We start from the raw sequence: 26995 nt of genomic DNA on the forward strand, positions 1-26995 counted from the left end.
TACTGTGGGTCTATGTGGGTTAAGAAATGCTCTGTGCTATACTTGTCTCCTCAGAACCTAGACTCCATCTTCCTTTCCTTCTGTCATCCGCCTTCTTTCCCCTCCTTCCTTTGTAGTTTTCCTTTAACCTCCATTTGTATGCTCTTCTTCCTCTGCAGGTTCTGCTCTGTTCATCTTGTATCGAAACTGATCCAACCAAGCAAATTGTACAAAAGAGCTGAGAATCACAAAACATGGCTGTGGCTGGATGTCCGGATTATTTCCTGCATCATCCAAATTATCAGGTAAACGGCACTTTACTCTGTCGGTTTTTCTTTGGTAAGTTTAAATCTATTTTTAAGCAGAATGTATACGCTAACAGCTCAACTTGTAGGAATGAAATGTTGCCATTTTAGACTAGAGATGAAACAGCCAAGACTTTTGTGCAAAGCCAGACTGTGATGTCAGTATTAAGTGCTCTCCACATTTGGATTAGAAATAGTTCCAGTATCACAATAAATTACTTTGTATCCAGTCCAATGTTGGACTTGTTTATCCAAAGGTCTTGGCGAACACAATTCGTAAATGAGACTTCTTGGAATATCTTTGCTGGATCAGATTATGAAATTTGAAATCTGTCCCTGTACAAACCAGACACCTTGTTATTTATGTATTTACCATGGGAAACTAATAATAAACCATCCAAGAAGTACTCGAGGTACTCTAGATTTGCTTCCAAGAACTCTAGGAAATGGTGAGGGAGGGTGTGGATTCAGGTCTCTGCGGCCCTTTCCAACAGTCGGTCCTTGCCAACACTCCCGCCTGTCCCAGCCTCTCTCAGTCAGCCCTTTAGGTGCTCTTAATAGTCTGTTTGGTTTATTAGGTAGTATACACTGGAGAGGGAAATTAAAGAATGGCCCCTGCGGTCAACATGTTAAAGTGTCTTTGGGCAAGATACCGAACCCGATGGCATGTGAATGTTAATCACTCCTGATGAGCAGGTGGCACCTTGTATGGTAGCCTCTGCCTCTGTGTGTGCGTGTGTGTGTGTGTGTGTGTGTGTGTGTGTGTGTGTGTGTGTGTGTGTTTGTGTGTGAATAGCTGAATGCTGACATGTGTTGTAAAGCGCTTTGAGTGGTCGCAAAGATTGGAAAAGCGCTATATAAATGCAGTCCATTTACCATAACATTCCACCACTGTGAAAACATTGAATTCACAAAGCTGCATGGGGACAGGCTGTTAAAGAGCGTTGGTCCAACAAAAGACACGCCTCCCCAGGTAACGGCTGCTCTTTTCTATCCCATTCACTCACACTCGCACACACAAACACATACACTAGGGCCTTTAGTACTGAGTGTATTTAGTGTGTTTCCTTGTGCAGTGGAATTCATATTTCATGTTCCTGGAGTAAGTTGTGAACAGCTACCTCATTATATCTGATTGGAAAATGAGTAGGCCTAATGAAATAAACTCATGAATATAAAGAAACAGTTTTCCTAAAAACACAAAATAGTTTTTCACCGGCCAATTCTGTGATTCTGCCCCGGGTTTAGGCCGATTGACTGTAGCTCACCTGATTGTAATGCCAACACATGTGACCCACTTCATCCAAATATATCGACAAGATGATCATGATTATCGGCAGCACTTGTTATGAAAAGTTGTTAGCTTCACAGTATGTCATTTCACAGCAATTTAAACTGTCTGGGGATAAATACATAGATATTCATTAAAGGAGCTATTCTATTAAAACTCAGACCCTTGCACCATATTCCACAATAATACAGTATATACAGTAAGGTCCTCCACTGAAAATATGTAAGTTGAATGCATCAGTTCTGGATACATTAGTGCAGAGGTGGTCATGATACTGGCCTGGCCATTCATGAACTCTGAATTGATTCTATTCAGGGATTCCGGCCAGCCGTCTTCTCTGCGGGGAAAAGCCAACAACAATCCTTCCTCTTGCGCATGATCATGTTTTGATTCAGAGTGTGTGCACAGAAACAGACAGGTCCGTTGTCAATGTATTTGTGAGGGAGTGAAGTTGGGCGACAAGGGGGGGCTGAGCAAATTAACACGCTGCATGCAGCTCTACAATCAAATAAGATGTTACCCACTTTAAATAGTCAAAGGAATACAAGTATTAATGCAGGACTGCCACAATTCTATCAATGTATGGCAAACACTGCTATTGTCAACTATGGAACCAACTGGCTTGTGAATAAAGAGTTGTGCTGAATTGTGTATCTTAGGTACAGAACGTTTGTGTTAATTTAGGAGATGCTGTTATTCAGAAATATGTCCTTAAAACTCTTGAAACCGAATGTGACCAATTTCTATCACTGTGCACTTCCTGAGATTGAGGTGCAGATGCTTTTTGTCTTTCACATCTAATCTTATTTTGTTGGGTTTAAGTTTCACTGACAATATTAGTATACTCTAAAAACCTTGTATCCTGATGTGCTGATGAGTCATTGAGCCAGGGCAGACTTGACCTCTGGGTTAGGGTTAGGGGCATCGGGTTTTAAGTTTGGTAGATTTAGTCCTACCAGCCTCCGTAGAGTAAAGGGCTTCCAAACATTTGTATTAGGGCAGTAGCACTATTAGCCTGATCAAGCTAGTCTGTTGTCTGCTGGTCATCTGGGCAATGGCTTTATGTATGACCTTTGACCTTTGACCTCGAGGACAGAGAGTTTAGCCTGTCTCCCAGAGTTTAGGGAGAAAGAAAGATGTGTGTGTGTGTGTGTGTGTGTGTGTGTGTGTGTGTGTGTGTGTGTGTGCCTTATTGCTTCAGCTGCAAACATTACTCCACGCATATGTTGTTAAAACAGCGTACATTTAAATGAGGCGTACATTGAATAACAGAAGAGTTTAAGGACCTAAGCCAACACAAATCAAACTACAGGGAATAGGTCTTGAGTGGAAGCTGAGGTGATACCCCCTCTGGTGAATCATCATACATAGTATCAAATAATAGATTTTCTCTGCTTATATGTGCTTATTGCATTCACACTGCTTTAGTTTTAAGATGATCTTAAATACACCAATCCCTCAACAAGGTGTCTTGTCTTTTAGATGATTATTTAATTTTATGTGGCAGGTATGGACTGTTCTGGTATTAAAGGCTTCTTGAAAAAGCTTAAAAATCTGAATAGATAGAGGAATCATTTAGTTATTGTGTCTTTGCCAGCGGTTTGGATGGGGCTACAGTATTCAGTGTGTAATGTACATAATGTAGTTTACATTCACACACGCTCAGACACGCACTTACTCGGCTGTCTGCAAAGCATTCAGCTATAACAGATGTACCTTGACTGCTGCTTGACTTGCTGAATGAGAAAGCCCATTCACTATGAAATTCCAGGGTTATGGAAGATTTTCCCTGATAGAACTGCAGCAGCAATTCAAAACAGATTCATGTGAAGATAACATTCATACCAAACTCAAGGTATTATATCAACATTTTAATCTCATTTTTGTTGTATGACAGGTGAATCAATGATGGTATGTGCAAAGCAAGGCACATCAGATGGGTTGAAAAAGGATGGTTAGTGGCAGGATGATCTACAGTACCAGTAATACTTGTTATATGGTTATATAAATGTAAAACAAACCTGGGCCCTTATGGATAGTAAAACTTGAGTAGACTACACAGTGTAATGCTGTGTAAAGGCCCTGTCACACATATCCGTATGACAGAAACGTATGCCGGTGTATACGACATATCGGCAATACGTTGATATAAATTAAGGGTAAATTGTGATCGTTTGAAGGACACAGACGATACGCCGAACACGCCAGACATACGGCGCTGTCACACAGTTCTGTATGGCAGAAACATGCCGGCGTATATGAAAAGTAGCTCAAAATGTGTCAGAGTCCAAATATGTCCAACTTTTCCACAGCGGTGTTGTAGCTGACGTATACATAACGAACTATTATACGTATGTCAAACATTGATAGTGTATCACTTACTTATTTAAAACGTATCAGAGCGTCTGGCCAACGCAGCTGGAAAAGTGCCATCTGGTTCACGTCATGCTGATGCTGGAGAACGGCTAACATGCTGAACGCTAGCTGTACTGTAGAAACACGTTTAATAAATTACTCCATCGTCAGGCATAATGTTAACATAGGGTAGGAATAGGGTATCCACTCGTTATTAATAAATTGGCTGTAGGGTTCACCGTCAGCCGACGTAGCCTATATCTAACGTTCCTCTAACGTAGTCACGTAGATATTCACGCAGGTATTTACGTACTATATTTACGTAGGTAAATATTACGTATTCCGTATTCACGTATGTCCAGTGTTTCCCCTACCATTGTCTTGGCAGGGCACTGTGCCCCGACAACAGAGCCCAGTGCCCTGCCTGAAATTCAAGGTGTTTTTGTTTTTTTTCTCGAAAAAATAAATAACATTTAAACGCTTATGCTATTGATCTAATTTATGTACACGTTTCAGTTTGTACTGTCTACTTTGCTCATTCACATTCTCTCCTTCGCTCCGTTTTGCGAAGGGCGGCGCTTCGCAGCTGACACACACACACGTGCGCACACACCTACAGCGGAAGAAAGGAGAGGGGAGAACTAAATAGAAACCGCGGCGCGCACGCAATCTCCCCCCGTCGCGCGGTGAACGCCCCTCCAAAGCAGTAAACCTAGGAGAAACACGTATGTCTAACGTCACGTAACGTCTACATATCTCATGAAGTACACGTCGGGTACGTCCGGTAATTTTGAACATGCTCAAAACATGAGCGTTCAACAGCGCAGCTCAGCGTAACACAGTGAGCTCTTAACGAATACTACTTATACCTTACCTTATATCTACGTAAACCAGCGTGTTGCCCATATTTTGTATACGCCATATTTTTGTATATCTTATGCATTTGTTGGGCATTCGTCTGATACATTTTGTATTAGTAAGTGATGCTCTATCAATAGGTTAGACATGCGTATCTGGATATGTTCACTTTTCCAATCCGATGAAAAGTTGGACGTATTTGGACTCTGACAAATTTTCGGATGCATACGTTTCTGTCATACGGATATGTGTGACAGGGCCTTAAGCAGAGCTCAATGAATCTCTGTATGCCCAAAAAATAATATTGTCATATATAAAAGTTTTCTCTGCAATATCTACCTATCCCTGTGTTTATATGCAGACTGACTGGGTGATTCTTACATGTTTTTTAAAAAAAATGTATGTATGGTTTATGATGTTAAACAGTATCCAAACGATTGTTCTAACCTTATTTTGAATTTAGCACAATATTGGTTTTGGAAAGCGACCAAAAATAAGCGACATAAAGTTTTCGTAAATATTGTAATTGTTCTACATTCTTTCTTTTTGAGTGTTTTTTAGGCTTCAAAATGACACTTGGTTGATGTATTTATAATGAAAATAACACTCTAGTTGATATCAAAAGTAGCCAGGGATTACTTCAGTAAATAGTGCTACTTATAATGAAGATGTATTTTAGAAAGCTTTCCTAATTCTACGGAACCTATAGACCTATCAAATTGTATGGGTAGATAACATAATAAAGGTAGCAAACATACTATCGGGGTGATGCTTAAATAAATGTATTTGGGAAAAACTAAATCAGCTAATGTTATGTAAATAAATGCCTTGTCAGTGGCTCAGCTGTGTTGTGACAGCAGCTACAGCTGTGTTCCTACTGTATAAACAAACAGATAAACAAAGCAGTAGAGCAGACTTTAGAGTGACCTCCCGTTCTGGTTAATTATGTAAGAAGGGATTTCCACTTTCTGTCTAGTGTTGGATGGAGGTTGTAACAGGAGTGTATACAGTTAGCACTATAGCTGTCAGCAAGAATGGTCTGCCAGACACTTGAGGAAAATTTCTGAGAACATTTAGTTCTGGGCAAATCAAACAATAATGGACATTTTATACTGTTTAAACTTGAGATGTTCTTATGGATCCAGTCCATTCTCAGCTGTTCTTTCTTAGCCAAAAGCCACTTAGTAAGCCAAGTATTGATTCATATTCAATCCCCGGTCATAACATTTAACCTCTGTCTGACCTCTTCTAAAGGCATTGCTTTGACATTCACCTCAGTCTTTTCCTTTTTGTTTAAGGCCCACTCTCCAGACCTTTTTGTCTGTCCTGCGTTCAGTGACTTAACCTGGTCTCTGGCCTTCCACTGACCCCGTTTAAAAAGCCAAATCCTCAACCCCTTATTTGAAGTTCCTTTAAACTTCATCAATATTAAAGGACCCTTGTCAAAACTCGGCCTACCCTCAGTCCTGTTTTGACCCCCCTCTAAGAATTTAAGCAATGTGTGTGTGTGTGTGTGTGTGTGCGTGTGCGTGTGCGTGTGTGTGTGTGTGTGTGTGTGTGTGTGTGTGTGTGTGTGTGTGTGTGTGTGTGTGTTCAGGATACATTAAAAGAAGAAACGTGTCTTTTCTTATTATTGCTCCTCTCGTTGTAGTCGCTTCAATAAACCTATAGCCAAACACAAAGTTAGGCAATCGCATGGTTGAGGATTATGCTAACTGGCCGGTATTTATAGGATTAAATCCCCAAGTTAACATTTTGTCAATTGTCTATAGAGGCATCAAAGGCTGTCTGGGATTTAGATTTTTGTTGGTAAGATCCACAAAAGAGATCAAGGTGTGCTTTAAAGGTCCTTTAGTCCTTTTATTGTTTGTGAGTGTGTGTGTGTGTGTGTTAACTCATTTACTCCCAGACAGCCATGCAAAATAGCATTCATAGACCAGTATATGGTGTGAAAGAGTCCCTACAGTTTTGCTCACTAGAGCTGAACCATGACCATCTTGTCCTGAATACACACACACACACACACACACACACACACACACACACACACACACACACACTAACCGTACCAACCAAACAGCGTCCCAGTGCTGTTTGGGTGACTGGGTAGGGATCAGTCACAGTCTGGTAACTGGACCCCCAGACAGTTTGTGTTGATGACGGGGTTTGCTATGTCATGAGAACAAGCGGGGTGATGCGGTTGTTATTTTACTCCTCTTTCATTTATTTTTCAAAAGCAGGTTAGTCCTATTACGTTCCAAAATCTCTTTTTCGATCTGACCAAGACGGCTAGAACGCGAGACAATGCAAAGATGGAACAATACAATGTAATGATTGGATGCGGTTGGGTTAGTTGGTATGGAAGAGGGGTTGGGGGGTGTTGGTGGACAGAACCATATGCTGACATTGAACTTCCAGTTATATCCAGTTTAGGCTGAACGTAGGCACCAGTATAGGCACCAGAGAGGAACACTTATGACTTATTCTTCACTGCACATAAAAGCAAAAAAATTGACTGGGCACATCATGGATTATATTTTTCAAAACTATTCAGCCTATCTTTGAAGAATTGAGTCACCAGAGTGGAATCCTACTTCAAGATTTATTCTCAGAGTGAGTCAAATGTATTCAAACTGCTCATTGAGGTTTGTTAATAAAGTTACTTTAAATGTCATAGGTGCTGTATTTAAAAAGTGTTTTAAATTGAGCTCTAAAAATACATATTTTGTAGACAAATTTGAGCTTTACATTGAAAATGGCACGTTCAGGAACGTCTTGAAGCAGTCTGCTGTAAGAAGACACAAATTTGACATTTAATTGTTCTAAATATTTCAAATTCAATTGAAAGTAGCTGTACAATGCTTTAGGTTTGTTTTTTATTTAGGAGACATTGTTTTGTTATAGTGCATATCACATTAGATTTCTCTGTGTGTGTTTTAGGGCCATGAAAACAAGGTAAAGCATATATAGAGACTTGTTGCAGGGATTTGTTACAGCATCAAAGGAGGCCTGCTGTGTAAGAGACACTGACTTTTATGTGGAGAGTTTTTGCAGGGACTGGAAATATATTGGATAAAGAAAGGTCAAACCAGGGCATTGTCTTTAAATGGTATCTTAAACTGCTAGTCTTCTGTGCTCTGATACACACCTGGCAATGTTCACACACTGTTTGTGGGATGTAGCAATGTTTTCACACAGGCAATGTAAAAAAGTGTTGTTGTTTTTTCAACTTTTATGTATCTGTTGTATTTTATAAAAACGTACTTGTAGCTTTAGGTCCAAATGGAAAAAATAATGGGGGAAAAGCAAACGGTTAGAATAGATTATTTAGTATTTTGGATAAAGTATACCATACTACCTTTTTGAAGGACAATGTTTTCACTTGAGATTGATAAAAAAAATATTGTAACCACACTAAAACGCTATTTAGTGGATTCCTTCTGTGCATCAAACAATGTTGGTTGAGTGTTTGGCTCCTGTAACACAGTTCCCAGAAGGGTGAAAAAAATATAAAATAATTTCCCCTTGCTTCTCTCTCCCACAGCAGGACAATATAGACCGGTCCTCCAATCACAGACAAGATGACCTCATTGGTCCGAGCTTCCAGCAATCAGCCAATCGGAGTTCTCCTAACCATCAAGGTTTGTGTGCGTGTGTGTGTGTGTGTGTGTGTGTGTGTGTGTGCGCGTGTGTGCGTGTGTGTGTGTGTGTGTGTGTGTGTGTGTGTTGATGCTTGTACATTAAACCAGTCGAATATTCTCAAGTTACATTGGTGTTGTATGACACAGAAGTGAACACTTTGTTATGCTCTGACATCAAATTACATAGATTTTACATCATAGTAGGACTTGTCATATGATATATTACGTACATTGACTTGGTGTAGCAAAAGCTTGCTGTGTATTCTCAATTTATTTTCATATATAAAAGACTACAAAATGTCATAGAAATTACCTGCAAATCTGGTACTACTGCTATTGCTGTGTGTGCGCGTGAGCGTGTATGCGCGTGTGTCTTGGTTCAGTGTGGACAGCGGCCTGCTGCTCATTATCCTTAACTGGGCCGGGGTTGGGTCGAGGGGGATAATATATATTTGGGTCTCTTCCGCTGTAAACATTTCATCAGTTCAAAGGATGATCTGCATGGACACAGGGTGCCATTATAATTACACTGTCTATCTAATTGTGCCATACAGGGTTCATCCATGACAATCGGAGCATGAGATTTAAGCACAATATTGGCTCAGCATGGGAGGTAAGAGCGGGGAGTCTGCGAGGACTCAACGAGTGAATTAGAACGCTTGGCGCTTGCATGGGAAATAAATGGAGCAGAAATTACATTGTCGTTTTTCAGGATCAGTCGGCATGGAGGGAACTCAGGAGGACCAGGGAGGCAGACGCATGACTTTAACTAACTAACATGTTTGCTTACACTGTTTGAATAATGACATTTTGGATGGATGGATGTCTTGTTTTTAAATCTTTTTTCGTTTTCGTTTTTTTACAGTAGTTTATGCCAGACATTCGTCTGGAGCCGGATTTATGAGCACTGGTATTGCAGACCCTTTAGATTTTTTTGTCAGATCACCTTCTGCCCTGTCAAGTAATGAGTGACAATTTAGCAACCACTTTTAAGTACTTTTCCCCTATTAGCATTTCTCACAAGCTGTATTTCGTATGCTGCTCAAAGCATGTGTCATTTTGAATTTAGCCCCTATACCTCTGGTGTTATTAGTGGGATTATAATCCTCGCTGACATTATTACATTTAAAACCAATAAACCCACTCATTCATTCTTATAGGGCTATAATAGAGCCACAAGCTATGTGCTGAGCTTGCTATAAAGCTAGAACAGTCCTAAACCATATTCATTTTGGAGGGAACAGTATGGCTGTGTTGGAACATGTTATGCCATTATTTCACGTTTGGACTGAGATGCTATTGAGCGAGCACCTTTTTGTGGTATTTGCAAGCCAATATTTGCTTTTAAATTTTTTTATATGGTTTTCCCAAATGCAGTCATACTTTAAATAACTAAAATGACGAGGCCACGTTGTCCTCAGATGTGGTATGACACATACAGTACATGCGCACTTTTCCAGTCTCTGACAGATGCGATGTCACAGGCTTGTACTGTGCAAACGCTGTCTTCTCTCCTCTGTTGTTTTTCCCCTCCACACGCCAGAGTGACTTCAGTCGTATAGCTAAGTTCATTGTCTATATGGTTATATAACTTGCTCTCTGCTCAAATGCCACATATGAAATTTGGAAATACGCAAAAAGGAGGTAGGTACGTCCATCTTGTATCCATAGAAGACCAGATTTAATAATCACTCACTATCACCAAGTAGTTAATTCTTTAGAAAACAAACAGCATTTGGCAACATTTGGCATTCCTATCTGTTTTGTATCTGTTAATAATTATTCACTTTATTTTAATTCAAATTGTGTCAAAAACTACAATAAGATATGCCAGCAAATGAACTTGGTGCTAAGATTTTATTTATTTATTCAGAATAAGGAATGCAGCAAGCAGTGAAGAAACTGTGATCTTTTAGTTTGAGTTCAGGACATCTTGTTCCCCGGGATAACATGACGTCTGGACAGGGTTCTGTCCTGTTCAGAGTTCATCAGATATGTGAGGAGGTTATTTAGTTATTTTTATTGGCCCATATCTCAGAATATTATGTACCTATACCAGCAATGATATATCTAAGGTGAGGCATTTACATCTTGTACCACGCTGGAGCAGACCCACTAATGATGTTTCTTCATTTTTGTGTTTCTATATGTGGTGTGATAAGTGACATTTGCACTCTTCTGTTTGTGGTTGCTTGTAACTTTGTTGGCCCAGGAGTCAATGGAGTGAATGTTTGATGTGGCTCAGACAATAGAGGACGCTTGGGCCATTTTTTACCCCTAATTTAACCAGTTATAGTTAAGAGGAGGGAGGGGGCTAAACATGTCAGAGGAGAAGGGGAGTAAATGAACTCAAGCCATTGAGGGAAAGAGAACAATAATGTCAGTGTTATAACTAGACCCATCACAGTTTTATATCTGGTTCTGACCTCTATAGTCCAGTTAAGGCTACATAAAAATAAAAAAAGATTTTAAAAAGTGTGGATGGGTAGATTGAGGACTGATAGTAAAACAAAGGTCTTCACTTTGACATGTTAAAACTCAGTAAAAACATTAAATTAACTGATAATCAGTTATTGTAATTGTCTTATCCTACGTAAACTAAAGTTATTGGGATTGTGGATCCAGACAAAACAAGCAATATAAAGACGTCACAATGTGTATTTTGCCACTTTCCCTTTGTTGGTATGTCTCTGGAAGTTCATTTTCTTCAGAACTCCATCCCCTGCTCCAAATCTTCATTGGTTTAAATCCTGTGTGTGCGTGCCTGCCTGCACACTGTCTGTGTCATCAATCTGTCAGCCTTACACCCGGGTGAATGACGCATACCTTTGTTTGCCTGATTGTGACATGCAAAGGTGATTGCGATCGTATGACTGATAATGACGCAGCAATCCTCCATCCTATGTGAGTTTATGGGTTGTTTCTTTGTATACGAACAGCTGAGCCAATCCCCATCCAGAGGCCAAATTAGGTCAGATTTATGAGGAAACTTATTTTCTTTCACTAGCTTGAGGGTACATGTCTCACCTCGTGAGAATGGACGAGCACATGATGTGTTCAAGGTAAAAGTAATATTTGGAATTTTGCTCACTTTTTTGATGTATTTTCTGGTTTACCGCATTTGTTAAGCATTTCTTTGATTATGTTGTCCGAAAAAAAGTAACATTTTATATTTATGATTTTGGTTTAACCGCTGCTGCTGAATGCAGTTTTTGTTGCTCTGCCCTGTGTTACAGGTGTCTTGCGCTGTCGGTCCTTAGCTTGTGTATGTCCACGTATAAACCCTGTGCCCTGTGGTATATAGCTCTTTAGCTCTCCAGGCTATCTATAAATAGCTGCTCCAGCTTACATGTCACTATTAATACCGTCAGATTAACCACCTGTGATTCACAGGCACCTGTGATACAGCTACTAGACATATTTTCAGGAAAAGCTCCACAAAGGCGTTACTTTAATTTCAGCAGGTAGCTTTTAGCACCAATGTTGGGGACAAAGCTATGCTGCTGCATGCCGAGAAGAGGAAGGCTCTGGTTGTTGCTGTTGCCTCTGGAACGTTTTTTTTGTCAAAAGAAAGTGGAGTAGTTCCACAGGAAACTGATTCCTTGCCAGGCTTAGGGGCTCACTTTGAAGCCAGTGCTTTTAAAACTTTACATCAATCAAATTTCTGTTCTCCAACGTCAGCTTTCCGCTGAGCAGTGGAACTTTTAGAGTGGCATGACCCTCGCACCACCTTGCAGGATCCAGCTGTCAGCTGTCCTGCACCCTGAGCTGTAGGGAAATTACATGAGTCACACAGTGCAGGGCACGTTTTAAGCCTCAGAGTTCTGACAGAAGGACTGCATGATAAAAGTTAAAATATGGCGCATGATATGTTCTCACTCATGCATTCTCACAGCTTTGTTTTTAGACCATTTGCTGTACCTGGAGAAAAGCTAAAGATTATAACGGACCAACCAGCTCTATTTATTTTCATGCTTTAAAATTGTGTGATTTTGTTGAATTTAAAAGTGCACAGATAATCTACAAAGCACAAAATCTTTTGCTTCCTAACTGTATTCAGAGGTTATTTGAATTGAAAGAGAGCCATGTGATGCGTATGGATTCAGAGAAATAGGTATGTTTAAAAGACAACAGGTTAAAAACAATTGTTAAGAGTAGATGTATATCGATCAGAAGGGATAACTTGTGGAATTGTTTAAAACAAGATGGTAAACGGATATAAAACTGAAATATGATTATTATTTTGCATTAAACGGTTGGAACTCTGTTCTTGTTTCTGTTTTTTATAAAGAGTTTATTATTAGAATATGCTATATAACAAACGTAGGTATAATTAGCTTAAACTTTTTCAGTCGATATTTTTTTGTTTCCCCTTTAATTTACAGTCTTATTGTTATTTATGTATTGTTATAAGCATTACCTTGGAAACCTAAATAAGGACCAAAATAAATGATTACTAATAAAATATGACTTCATCATGAAACAAATCCAATCACAAATGTCTTATTAGGTTTCATTGTAATGAATGTTATTTCAATCTGCCTGTATCACTTTTTATTTAAATGTGAGATCAGGTCCACTTGAGAGCCCCTGCCCTGTACAATTAGAGCTTGTCTCCCCCTAGTGGTTTGCGTGTGTCCTACAGTACAGTTGGAAGGATCTGGACGCAGAGATTTGATAATGAATTCATGAGATAGATTTCTTTTTCATAATGAAGAATTATTAATCATAAGATGAGTCACTGCTGAAGATTGTAATTCAGAAAGAGCAAAGTTATACACCCAGTTTACCCCGATGATAAAACTTTCATAGCATGAATCAATTAGAGATAAAGCTTCCCTTCAATTGTGCTCACTTCAAACTTTAACACAACATGCTCCCAGCATCAGTTGAGAAATTCTCTTCTCGAATTTAAAGGGGCCTAGAGGATTTCACAGGGGCTTTGAGGATAGATTCCTCTGAACATAATTCCACATCTAGCTTTTAAAGACCTTTTTAAAAGCAGAATGTATGATACATGCTGTGAAGTTAGAGCAGATGCTTACAGTGCCATGCCTTCGCTGTGAACCGCGGTGAGAGTTGAAAAGTGTTATCGGCAGGTTTGTGCTTGTACCTGTTATCCCTGGAGATTTGGCTCACAGAGCAGCACAATGTACGTAGTCAAGATAGTCTGGCTGATTGAGCGTGTGGGTGCTCTTGTGTTTTGTGAATGCCAACGGTTTTTTTTCCCGGTTTTTTTTCTTTCAGTATTAGAATTAAGGTGGTGCAAACAAAGTGAAGTGAAGGGTTGAAATGCAGCCACAATGAAATGACAGAGAAACTGAAATAGAAAAAGGAAAGTCCCAACATTATCCAGGAACTTCACTTCTTTTTTTGTGTGGGCCTCAGCTATTTCGAAACCAAAGCAGTAAGAGTATAGGATCGTTATTTTATTGTGTTGTATTGCATTTCGGTTTTGATTTTCTTCGCAGCTTTAGTGATGTGTTTTCTGCTCCACAATGTTCTTTGTCCACATTTCCTCAATTGTTTCAAACCTATTTTTCTGATCTACTTGAAGCATGTCTCGCAGTCGTCATTTTAAGGATTCTTTACTCCCAGTTTCACTTGAAATTCACTCAGTGATGTATTCTTTTTTCTATCTGTCTCTTCCAGAGGATGACGTTGATTTAGAGGCCCTGGTGAATGATATGAACTCTTCGCTGGAGAGCCTGTACTCCACCTGCAGTGGTCAGCAGACAGAGTCCACCCCACTACTGCACAATGGACAGACCTCTTCCTCACAACAGCACCCCCATCATCATCACATGCAACACAACCAGCCTCGGCAGGGTCAGCACTCACACGCGCTAAGCCACATCTCCCCGGAGCCATCCTCCTCCTCCTCGTCTGTGGACTCACCCCAATCCAGCCTCCGACGGTCACAGCCCATGCACATCCTCGCTGTCAGGTAGGTGCCTCTGCAGTATATGCAGATATTCATGTTGATATATTTCTTTGTGAACTTCAGCAGCTCATAGTTGGATGGGTTGTGTGGCAGGCATCAGACCTAGCGTGACATTCAGCTCTGAATTTGAATGCACAAAAATGTACATAAACATATATTTGGCTGCAGGACGGCATAGTGAGTTGGGTGAGTGTCCTTCAAAGCACCAAAGTGAAATAACCAGCATCATAGAAAAACTAGGTGCTACCACATGAATGTTAATTTGACAGGAACGGTGTTTGGATGTGAGGACCAGAGGTTTAAGGGAAGGTCCATCAGCCCGTGTATCCGGTATTGGATGGTGCACGGTGGACATTGATTTATTGTATTAGGGTTTCATCTCTAAACATATGTTGCTTTTGAGGCAACAGAAACATTTTTGATAATAACAGTAAAAATAAATTGTGCTTGTAAAGTGACACTAAAGTGTCAGAGGATTTTCAGTTAGCACTAAAGTATTTATTTAATGTGAAGCTGTAAATAGTGTAATTCATCAAGATGAATTATTTAGTTAATCAACAGAAAATCTATCACAGACTATTTTGATGATCGATCATTCCTCGTTTCTTTTTATGTCTTCGGCTTGAGAAAAGAAATCCAGACCAATCAATTCAAATAATCGAAATGAAAATAGTCGTTAGTCGCAGCCGTTATTGAATGTATTTAACATATGGTTAAGGGAATTTTGAATGTACTGTAAAATATTTGCACTCATCAGGTGTTTTAAACACATCTCAGCCACCATCAGAATTGAAGATGCTTGTAGATAACCATACACATATACGAGCAGTTAAACACCTTCTTCAAACAAAGACTTCAAACATGCCCTTGGTCAACAGAGGTATGGCACTAGACTTGAAGCTAACTCCTCCCAGCCTCATATGTTTGCACATGCATAGCCAGACACATACAAGCAGAGCTTTTTGTTCCTCTCCACATTGGAAAAGATGCCTCTCGCTCCACACTATCGTTCCTCACCACCTTCTCTATAATTGGGCTTAACGTTTCCTCCCCGCTTCATGTCTCTAGCCTTTGAATGACCCATTCCTCCTTGTCACTCCCTCTTTGTCTCAAACTACACCAGCAGGAAGAGAAAGGTAAAAAATCAAATGTATTTTAGTACCAAGTGCAAATGTCTTTCTCAATTTGAGGAGTAGTAACCCATTTTCTCCCTAAGGATGTTATTGTAAGCATTCAAAAGTAGGTACGCTCACTCGCACACACACACACACACTAAGGCACCAGAAGAATGGTTGCATGCGTACAGTGCACACAAATGCAAAAGCATTCACAGCAGAGCTGGTGTCAGCTCCTATTATCCGCCTTTGGAGTATATGAGAGAAACAGGAGGGATGGTCAGGTAATGGAGTATTCTGTCTTATGAACTCTCTCTCTCAAAAACACACACTCAGACTCGGGCGCTGAAGTTCTTATTATTCAGGGCTGACCTCTGGATAACCCTGTTCTCATGCTCAGATGGGACAACATCAAAAGGCCCGTTCCCTTTTGAACTAGCTGGGTTCTACAGAGAGACAGTTTGACAGAGAGAAAGCGTCTTCTACAGTGATTCTCTGAGATGGCTGTCTAGCTGGAATTTCTCAAACTGATTTGAGTGAATCCTTAACAGTTTATGATCAGCTGTCATATCCTCATTCCTCTCTCAGGCCACACTGGTTTACTGTACTGTATGTGCCTAATTTGAAAACTCCTTTAAAGCAATGTCTTGGTTTTAATATTGATGTGTGATGAATATTGCAGAAAATTAGCAGGGGTCTGTGATCTCCACATGCTGGGAGACTGTTCATTATGGGTAGATCAGATGGAAACAGACATGAGCCTGGATGCTGTAAAGAAATGCTTTATTTATACTAGCGCTCTCTCCCGCACATATTTCACATGTGTCAGCGGCTCTCATTTCAAAGTTCTCCCATCTCATTTTTCGAGAGGCTGTTCCAGGTCACGACCTTAGACTTCAGGTCATGTTTCTATTAGTGAATACAAGTTAATGCTAAAAGTATGTTTGGCCACAGTATGACTGTTCTTCTGTCCTATGTCCATTGTCCAGGAGGTTGCAGGAGGAGGAGCAGCAGCTGAGGACATCATCTCTCCCGGCCATCCCCAACCCCTTCCCTGAGCTCTGCAGTCCAGCAAGCTCCCCTGTCCTCAGTCCTGGCTCTCTACCCCCCGGAGAACCCTCCACTGGCACATATGTAAGTCAAACCTCTCCAAAACACACTGTAGAAACTTCCCAGAAACTTTTCAGGAATTAAGTTCAAATGAAATTTCCACAGAAGGGCTCTTGTGGGTTTCATATTTTACTACGCGTTGTAATTTGGTGCGGTTGCACTGCATACAAAATATTGTCTTCATGCTATACGGGAGACCATATCAGAAAAACAGGATATGAGACATCAGGGCATTTACTTATATGTTGATAACTGAGACATGCGTGACTCAAGTTACTTGTTTTGAAGGATGCCGTATTTGAATATCGTAAATCAGCTGTCTTTAGTGGTCAAGTGTGTTAGACATAAGCATGTAAGAATTTCCCCCACTTTACATCTGCCCCATGTTTTGCTCATCTGAGGCTTGCTGATTGCTTTCATGTGATTGCACTCTTGTGTGTGTGTGTGTGTGTGTGTGTGTGTGTGTGTGTGTGTGTGTGTGTGTGTGTGTGTGTGTGTGTGTGTGTGTGTGTGTACCTGCACACATGGATGCATTTTTGCATTTGTGTGTTCATGTGTTGACAACTATTTAGAGACTGGGTCCGTCTATTACTGGAAGTCGGAGTCCCCCCTTCGTCACTGTTAATGATCTTCACATGGGGCCAGCCAATGTTACAGTAACATACCAGCTTACAGTAATGTGAGGGCGGGACAATTTCTCATAAATACTCTCCTTGGCTATGATCCAGGGCTGTTCTGGTCATGGCTGTTATGGTGCGAGATCATAGAATGCAGTTCCAGTAATGTACTGTAATTTCTTTCCAAAATTTCAAGTCTGACATTAATATGACCTGCTCTACTTTCTTAAACGTCGGCTCGTAAGTCATTTGATGAATTGATAAACCTGTCTCATCCAGTAAATGCTTTAAGAGTTTGGAAGTTGTGGCTCTGAATTACCATCTGTGACATACATAAATCTCTAAATGCTTAATGTTGGACGAAGTATTGAAAGATTAGATTTCATCTTCGTCTTCACAAGCGGGAAAGTTATTTCTTTCTTTGTGGGAATGTCACAAGCTTGAATTACTAGCTGTGGCATACATTCAACACTGCATGGTAAATCTCAGTTCATACGGTAAAGAGGTCAAAGATTAATGCCTTACTAAATGGTTATGAGTTCTGCATTGAATTACTAGCTGTGACATAACTTTGGCTCCGTATAAGTAAAGCAGGCGTGTCTGGTAAAGATTCAGAAACCAATTTATTAGACTGGGTGACCTGCTCGGGACGTGAATGTTGTTGTTTTTTGAATTCCCTGACAGCTTGTTAAGAGTGCAGTATAAACCAGGAAGTGGAGTGGGGGATTAAAGGAGGTGCAAGGGAGTTGGAGATTAGCAGTGGAGGTAAATTATTTCTGTGCTTTTTGTAGCCATTCAACTCTATTTGAGACGACTAGATCTGTCTTTGGCATTGATCACAGTTATTGCCCCACTTCACATAAATCCTGTTTTCCCATTGCCAGGCCTTTTTAAGAGCAGGAAGGAATGGATTTCTGTGCACACTTAAACCTTTTGATGATACTCAGGAGACCTGAAAATAATTGTTCAAGTGATCTCGTACTCCATTGTTTTACTTTATCTTATATGCACAATGCTCATTACGTAATCATATGTTTGTTTGTGTTCAAATTTTTAATTACAAGAACTTTATATTTTTGTCAGTCACATTAGAGAATAAGAAATCCTGTAGAGTTTTAATGTCATGTGTTGAAACATTGACATCTGCTGAGAATGTAGTCAAATCCAAACATGCCTGTAAAGGTAAACCGTTACTAGATGTAGGAAAAACAAAGTTTTTATCTGTTTTGTTTTGCATTGACCACCAAAGTTTTGCAACCACAAGGCAATGCTGAAAAAGAGGCGTGGAAAATGTAATTCCCTTTTGTGTGTTTGCCGTGCGCACACTGCTGCTGGGTGTATTTGTTTTTGAGATGCGTGTTTGCGCTCACGTCTGCCTGTTTGTCTTTGTGAGTTCTGTAAACTATTTACAGCATTGGCACTGTCTATCCATTGTTGATGGCAATGGAAAGTATGTCTCATTGTGGTTGTTCTTCAGTGGAAATTCAATTCAGCACCTTTCTGTTGAGAAAAAAAAACCCTCCCGTGGAGGAGTCTCATCACACACATGTGTTTTTTTTGGGGTCCAGCTCCGGAGGCATGCGGAACAGTGGTAACACTGCTTTCTTGCAAACACATATTCCTTCCTTGAGTGGTTTGGATCTGTGTAGGATTGGTGGTCTGTTTAGGGTTTGACTAGTGGGATGTTGGGCAGGTAAATCATTGCTCCCAGCCCACTCTCCAAGACCTCTAACTATAATTATTTCAACCATATGTGCTGTGTTTTGTGCCCTTTTTTTGTCTTTATCTTTCATTTTAAGTGTGTTTGTCTCTATCTACTTCGCTCCAAACCTTCAGACCTGTCAGCCAGCCTGTTGGTGAGAAGTTTCTCTGTTTAGTTTACTGAATTTTCCAACCTCTGGGCGCTTTCTGACGGACTCTCATACTTCTGTCCCTCTGTTCCTTCTTACCTCACTTCTTGGCCTCTGTGCAGGAGGCACGAGGACGCAGCGCTGGGCTGTCAGGAATCACTGGGCAAGCTGTTTGACATGGCCATCTGACTCCCAATTACCTCACTTTCCTCCACTTTCCTCTCCCTCCTGTCTTTCTCCATTTCCCCTACTCCCGCCAGCTTGTCTTCGTAGCTGTACCGTCTTAAAGGGAAACTCTGAAATACAGGCACAGTATGTTCAGTTATGTGAAATGAATAGAAATAAAGCGTTGCGTTAAAGAAATGTAGTTCGTTCCTACTGCCCAGATGATGCTGCAGAAGCTTTCTGACGTGTTCACAGCAGGTGTGTATGCAAAAGTTAATGTTCAAGCTGTTGTTCTGAAGTGTAGCATACAAGGCCTAATCAGAACGAACACATTTGGTTAATTTGGGAGCTGCAGGATGATTAAGAACATCGAACGAGGAAGCTGCCATCGAGCACTGGCACCGGTCCAGTGTGTTATGTGTGAAAGTGTGCACAGATGGGCACATATCTTTGAAAAAAATGGAGCCTGTGCTAAAACAAAACATGGGCTTTATGGAATTCTAAAACTCCTTACATTCCATATAGAGCCAACTGGTATTACAACAGCGCTACACTTAAGAAAATACTCTGAGTTTGGCCTGTGTAATCCATGTCGTGCAATGGAAAAACCTATAAGAAGGCCTGAATGCAAAGTAGTTATAGCTAGTATATCCATTAATTTTCTAAGTCTAGGCCCTTGACAGTCTGTCCTCAGTGGTGCAATAGAGAGTGCTGTTATGTACTTACTTGGACACTGTGTTCCCATAGCTTCCCCCAGTCGTTCTAGTGTGGGAACACTGATTTGATCACTGGGTTGCCAGATTTTGCTGGATTTACTGTACTTGGACTGGATGTCCTGTAGCTCACTGTGCTCTATGGTATGGCAGGATCCCCACAACCCTGACTCTGCCTCTCTAGTCTGTGTTTCATTATCTTTCTATTGGTCTGTTTATATCCGTGTGCCTTGGACTGTATGTCAGTGTTTATCTTTCCGTCCATCACAAGTCCTCCTTTGTCATCCCTTCACCCTTTTGTCCTTTACTCTTTGTTCAGTCAACATTCCTGTTGATCTTAGGTAGGAGCACTGTGCAGCGTGTCCTGTAACAAATGAGCTCACTAGATGGATACTTATTCACACATTACGCCTAAAATAGCGCATGGTGCCAGACAAGCAGTGAGTGGGGGTTGGGTTGGCACTAATATATATATATATATATATATATATATATATATTATATTATAAAACCATAATATTATGGTTTTATAATATAATATATATATATATATATATATTATATTATAAAACCATAATATTATGGTTTTATAATATAATATAATATATAATCTATATATAGATTTAGAAATGCACAGAGATATGTGCAGCACATAACCAGAATGTGCTAAAATATTCACATAAGCATTTTGTACATGTCTTTTGGATGATACTAACTGCACATTTGAAGTGATTTATGTGTGTTCATTCCATCATTTCATTGTAAAGAAGAAAATGAAGCTATTCAAACTATGTGGAAAACATTTGTACATGCCTACACGCATTCTTACATATTTGTTGTTGTTATAATCAGGACAGCTGTAACACATTTGTCTTTGTTTTCTGTATTTTAATTATGTTCCGCACTTGAGATTACTTGTGTTTTCCTAAGTATCCTTTTCTTTCTATTTCGCCTCTGAAATTGTATTCTTGGAATGTGCTGATCTCCAGAAACCCTGAAGGGTTCATTAACATTTTGCTCTAATGATGGTGATACTGATCACTTTTCCTCACCACTCTCTCTCTCACTGCATGATTCTGCCTCCAGTTAGCCAGACTTCAAAGCTGTGACACCTACTCATCAAAAAAGTATCACAGTACCAAGTGTACAGTACTTTACTGACGTATGCTTTATATGATGAACTCATGATGTTATCAGCCTCCGTATCAGCGTGTAGAAATTATGCAACCTGTTATTTAAAATCATTACTCTTAGGCTTCTGTAAGACTGTAAATCGAATACAATGAGTAGCACTACTCGCTTGTATTCAATTACTCACTTTAGTCAGAAGAAGTAACAAGGAGGGTGTGATACAGTAATGCGACAGACACCATAGTGTCTCCCTTTGCATCTCAGCATCGTTCAAGCTGCTGAAAAGACTGTAAAATATCATTATCATGACTTCTGATGTGCTGCAGAATATGAATGTTGCATACACTCACTAATAATGCTAGTGCCCCCCCAAGAGCTGAAAGAAATCTGTAAAGTGTTAAGTAGCCAAACTTTTATTTGAGTGAAAGTTTTTCAACTTATTCCCAATCTATGTATGCTTCTGTGTTGTGTGAAAAATTGTGTTTTAAACGTAAATTTGAAATTACACTATTAGATGCTAAATTAATTTACATGCTTTCAGCAAAAGCGTGAACATTTATCACTGAGGTATCATCCTCTTTATAAAGTTGATTTGGGGAATGTGGTAACAAACAGTGGCTTATTTACACATTACACATGTAGACACAGAGCAACATAATAATTTAGTTTTTTGTATCCACCTGATTCATACAATTTCAATAATCTCTTCTATATTATCTCTGTTTTGGTCTCCACCAACTCCACCAAAAATATCTGTCTCTTTAGTTTTACACAATGAATACTTGAAGCAGCCATTCTAGTTACTGAGAAAAAGGTGATAAGATTTAAACTAGAAACACCCTGTATATAAATGATGGGCATCGATCCATCCCTCTTCTCACTCATGGCATTCCTTGGCTGCCCCCTTCCTCAATGCTGGAAATACTCCAGGTCAAAGGGCAGATTTTTCCACTGTAAACGGAAAAGCAGAATGGAATGCTGTCGTTGCCCCAAACTGTTGGCCCCAATGTGTGGGAACGTCTGTGGGTGCGTGCACAAGCGTTTGTATTTAAAAGTAAGGGCGTGTTTGTGAGGAGGTTCAGTTTGAGTATAGTGTGTGTGTCAGCGTGCGCCTAGTGTGTGTATGTTTGTCTTTACAAGCAGGGATAGTTATGTGTGTGCATCTGTGAGAGCTTTAGTGTGTGTGTGTGTGTGTGTGTGTGTGTGTGTGTGTGTGTGTGTGTGTGTGTGTGTGTGTGTGTGTGTGTGTGTGTGTGTGTGTGTGTGTGTATGTGTTCTGCTTCTCATTGTAGAACTGATGTGTTCTGCAGGCCCCCTGTGCCGAGATCAAAGGTGACGCAGCGCCAAAAATCTGCCGGCTCACTCTTCCAGCAGCCGGCTAGCTTTTTAAATGGATCTTAAAGTGAAATACAGAACACACACTAGTTGTATTGCGTAATCTATATATATAAATAATGCGCTCCAACTGGATGTTTTATTGAGCTTGTGCGTGCGGGCATCCATGTGTATATATTTGATGCATGCCTGCCTGCTGGCCTCCTTATTCCTAACATTACATCTAGTCTCTTGAGCCCAACACACACACACACACACACACACACACACACACACACACACACACACACACAAACTCTTTCATGTTATTTGATGCTCTTTGTGGCAGAGGTAAAGTGAGCATGCAGGCAGTACAGTGACCCTTTGTCAGCACACATGTCCATGCTCTCTTTCTCAAGCAGGCACAAACATCTCAACATATACACAAATTACATTGAGTGACTTAAGTGGATTTACAGAATTGGGTGCTGTGAAATACAAATAATGTGCCTGCTGTTGAACAAATGCTACCTGGAGAAGAGACAGGCAGATTGTGGTCAAGTCTGGAACATCTCATGTGTCATGGCCATATTTATCCCCCGTTGCTAAATGGAAACATGCCTCGGCCTGCTACTGCCACACACACATGCACATGCATACACACGGCCTGTTGATGAATATTAAGGTAGGTCATGATTAGCCTGAGTAATGGCTCAGTTTAGATTAGCCCTGGACAAAGCCACTTGGGAGAATATCACCATCTCATAGCTCATGCAGAAAGACCTTTGTGGTTGAGTGAAACTTTGTTTATGCTTTAAAAAAAAAAAAAATCAAGACTATTCTAGAGGAACTTATTTTGTATCCCTTATGCATAGAAACGGTTTATTTAAAATTACCGTATTACATCCTAAATTAATTTACATGCTTCCAGTAAAAATAGGTCAGTTCCACTGCAACCACTAAGCCATCTGCAGCTAACATCCGCTGCCTACACTGTACCCGAAAACTGCATGTGATGAACACCACATGATCGCCCTGAGCCAACGAAAAAGCAGCAGTTTATAGACATAAAGTCTAAAACTGTAAAACACATATGTTGTCTCTTCTAAAATACTCAACAACAATTGATTTCTAACAGGCATCGGAAAGTCACTTTAGCTACAGGCTGCTACATAATACAAGCACTGAGGAAGCATGGAGATGCATAAAGACACGGGTATACTACAAAGCAAAATACAGCCTTACAAAAACAAATCAAAAAAAGCTGCCAAACATTGAGCTGCAAGAATAACAATGTCTCAAAATGATGACTAGACAATTTATTCAAGTGCGCTGAACTACGCTGTGCCAAAACGTTAGGTCAGCCCCTGAGTTTGTGTACAGCACCCATTGTGACTAAAGTAAATACAACACTTCTGATCTCAATCTGCCCATTGTGCCTGTTTGGGAACAATACAATGTTAACCATGTTTCTGAGTATCATCATCTTAAAGCTCACGGGATAACAAGCAAGAGCAGGTAGAGTCCCAAATAAAGTCTAAATAAAGTCAGCCTATCAATAAAACAGTACAGGAAGACTGTTTATCAATGTGCATCAGGTCCATTTGAACCCAGCATCAAATGATGTCATCACAGTTCATGTTTATTGATAGATTAATGAGGGAACCCTATTCAGAGCATTTTCAATTGTTCAATGAGGTAAAAGTAGGAAACCACAAGTTTTGAATATTAGAAAATTGTTACTATTGTACTTAATTCATTTCTGTATTAAATTTAGCTAAATAAATGCTGGACAACTGGACCACCCAGGAAGTGGGGATGATGCACCTTTTAATGGTCCATCCCTCCGTGTCCCAGAAGGCAGGCAGTGTAAGATTAGAAGCCACAACTTTCACCCGGCTAATAGGGCAAGATCCCATTACTCCTGCAGCTAATGGGGATACCTGATGGTATTAGCTCTCTCCTCCGTCTCTGTCTTTATATTTTTAGATCGTCAGAGTATCAGATGTGTCTGCTTTTGCATTTAGGTACCCTGGGCAGACTACTCACTGTGCAAAATAATATGGATTGAAAAAAACATTGTACTCATTGGATAAGGTTTAGCCTGACAGACTTTACTCACAAGTTTTGTATAACACAAGTGGCCCTTTTCTAGCACAAGATTGTGAGTGTGCGTTTGTGTGTCCTCGCTCACCCATATGTGCCTAAATACAGGTGTATATGCATGTGTTTAGGTTTGTGTGTGTCCATGTGTTTCACAAAGAGTGCAATGTGTTGCTGCCTGTAGGCATTTCATCTGGCCAAAGCTGAACAGAGCTGTTGGACTCATGTAGGTCATGGACACTGCATCTCTCTCTCTCTCTCTCTCTCTCTCTCTCTCTCTCTCTCTCTCTCTCTCGTCTTGTCTGTCTCTGTTGCTCTCTCTCTCTCTCTGTGTCTCTGCCTCTCTCTCTCTCTCTCTCTCTCTCTCTCTGTCTCTCTCTCTCTCTCTCTCTCTCTCTCTCTCTCTCTCTCTCTCTCTTGTCTTGTCTGTCTCTGTTGCTCTCTCTCTCTCTCTGTGTCTCTGCCTCTCTCTCTCTGTCTCTCTCTCTCTCTCTCTCTCTCTCTCTCTCTCTCTCTCTCTCTGTGTCTCTGCCTCTCCCTCTCTCTCTCTGTCTCTCTCTCTCTCTGTGTCTCTGCCTCTCTCTCTCTGTCTCTCTCTCTCTGTGTCTCTGCCTCTCTGTGTGTGTGTGTGTGTCTCTCTCTCTCTCTCTCTCTCTCGCTCTCTCTCTCTCTCTCTCTCTCTCTCTCTCTCTCTCTCTCTCTCTCTCTCTCTCTCTCTCTCTCTCGGTCTCTGTCTCGGTTGCTGTCTCTGCCTCTCTCTCTTTCGGTCTCTGTCTCGGTTGCTGTCTCTCTCGCTCTGTGTCTCTGTCACTCTCTCTCTCGGTCTCTGTCTCGGTTGCTGTCTCTCTCTCTCTCTCTCTCTCTCTCTCTCTCTCTCTCTGGGAAAGTAGGACAGCTCAGCTCAGATTTCTGAAGCTGCTGGGGGCAGGAAAAAAGAGGAATAAGAAGAATATTAATATAATTTTTTTATTACGACAGAATCATCTATTATTTGACATCTAATCAAGGAGACAGCTCAAACTTTAAAAGCGTTGTCTGAAGACAAATGAGAAAAGAGAAATATTCTATTATAATGCTTTCACATGTTTTGTCTACATACTTGAATTAATAAAATAATATAATACTTGGATGATGGACAGGCCATTTCTATTTAAAGTCTAAAATAAATGGGAAGAGGGAAATAAAATGATGTTACAGATGTAGCTATGGCCTTAAGTTATCAAAGTTGTAATATTGAAGTACAAGTTTAATTGCTTAAAAGCCCCCTTCAGAGGAATTTAGAGATGAGCAACCTGACTCAAAGAGCTCAGCAATTGGGATCTCTTTGTTATAAGAGAGAGAATGAGAGAGACAGAGAGACAGAACTGTGGCACTGTGATCTTGGCATCTCCAGAGAAAACTGTGCGTTATTGGGGACAGTTTGTACAGAACTGTGGCACACACTGTGATTCCTCTAAATGGGAAATTATTGTTTGTAATTGCTTGTGATGATGGGAGTCCTCTTTTTACACTCATGGGACACACAGACCTGTAGATGTTTCCCTTCATACAAATGTCTCTTTGTCTGGTCTTCTACTTTTTGTACTTCTAATATTGATATTATTGAATATCTTTCGTTTAGTCATTTACTATCTTTATTATTACATAATAATCACAATTGGTTACTTGTGAAAACAGAGGTTGTCTGCTACAATTTGAAAGTTTTATCAAAAGTATAAAATATAAATATGAGCAATACAATCTTGCATGCAGATTGATAGTCTAAACTTGTCCCAAGGCCACCCTGCAACCACGGCACTGCTTGCCATACAACCAGTGGACCATTTCCAGTATATTGTCAAAATCCTGCCAATAATTTCATCCTTTGTTTGCCCAATCACAATCCCCCTGCCCCATCCTTCTACCCCTCTGCTGTAATTGGACAATGGCTCCAAATCAGCAGTGGTCTGAAAGGACATTTGCCGCCTGGGGTTTGCTGGCAATAAGCCTTGGTACATAATTAAGCATCCGCCCCCACTTTTACTCCTGTTGGTAAAATATTTGGCTCCATGCGGGGTGTTTCTCAGCAGGTAGTCTGAATAAATGGGGAAGAAATTGTACTTTAATCATCATAACCCTGTCTACATGGCCTTTGAGAAGTGTGTTGGCATACACTTTGCATGTACACATCTAAATTAAGTAAACAAGGATATGTTTTACATTTCAACCAACTGGTAATGATATCAAAATCCAAATAAAACATGAATAAATCACAAGGTTGACAGGACAACTGTAGATTCCTTCAATCGTGATAGTCGTGATCTGTACTAAATTTGTGCTACCTGACCTGCATTGCTAATTAAATTTGACCTGGCTCAGCCCCAAAATCTTGAAGAGTCGTAATACCCTGAGTGGGTGTTAAGACTTCAGTATTTACAGACAGAGCAGGCTCTGTGGGATAACTAACTGCCCAATATACAGCGTATGGTTTGATGCATAGCTGCACAGTGGCAGAGATGGCAGTC

General features: G+C 40.3%; 1 protein-coding gene across 4 annotated transcripts in view; it reads left to right on the forward strand.

Moving 5' to 3' along the window:
* grb10b (growth factor receptor-bound protein 10b) overlaps positions 1 to 26995 on the forward strand; it is a 62824-nt gene that overhangs the window by 12662 nt on the left and 23167 nt on the right. For 2 of the 4 annotated variants that reach the window (XM_029450820.1, XM_029450819.1), the window contains exons 2-5: positions 159 to 284; positions 8333 to 8429; positions 14082 to 14376; positions 16478 to 16622. In XM_029450820.1, coding sequence (XP_029306680.1) covers positions 234 to 284; positions 8333 to 8429; positions 14082 to 14376; positions 16478 to 16622 — 588 coding nt within the window. In that variant the 5' untranslated portion in view covers positions 159 to 233. Of the gene's footprint in view, positions 1 to 158; positions 285 to 8332; positions 8430 to 8983; positions 9043 to 14081; positions 14377 to 16477; positions 16623 to 26995 lie in introns of those variants that run through there. The other 2 variants (XM_029450822.1, XM_029450821.1) reach the window with 2 other exon arrangements.

The sequence above is a fragment of the Cottoperca gobio genome, chromosome 16, assembly GCF_900634415.1.
Source record: "Cottoperca gobio chromosome 16, fCotGob3.1, whole genome shotgun sequence".
NCBI classification, from domain to species: Eukaryota; Metazoa; Chordata; class Actinopteri; order Perciformes; family Bovichtidae; genus Cottoperca; species Cottoperca gobio.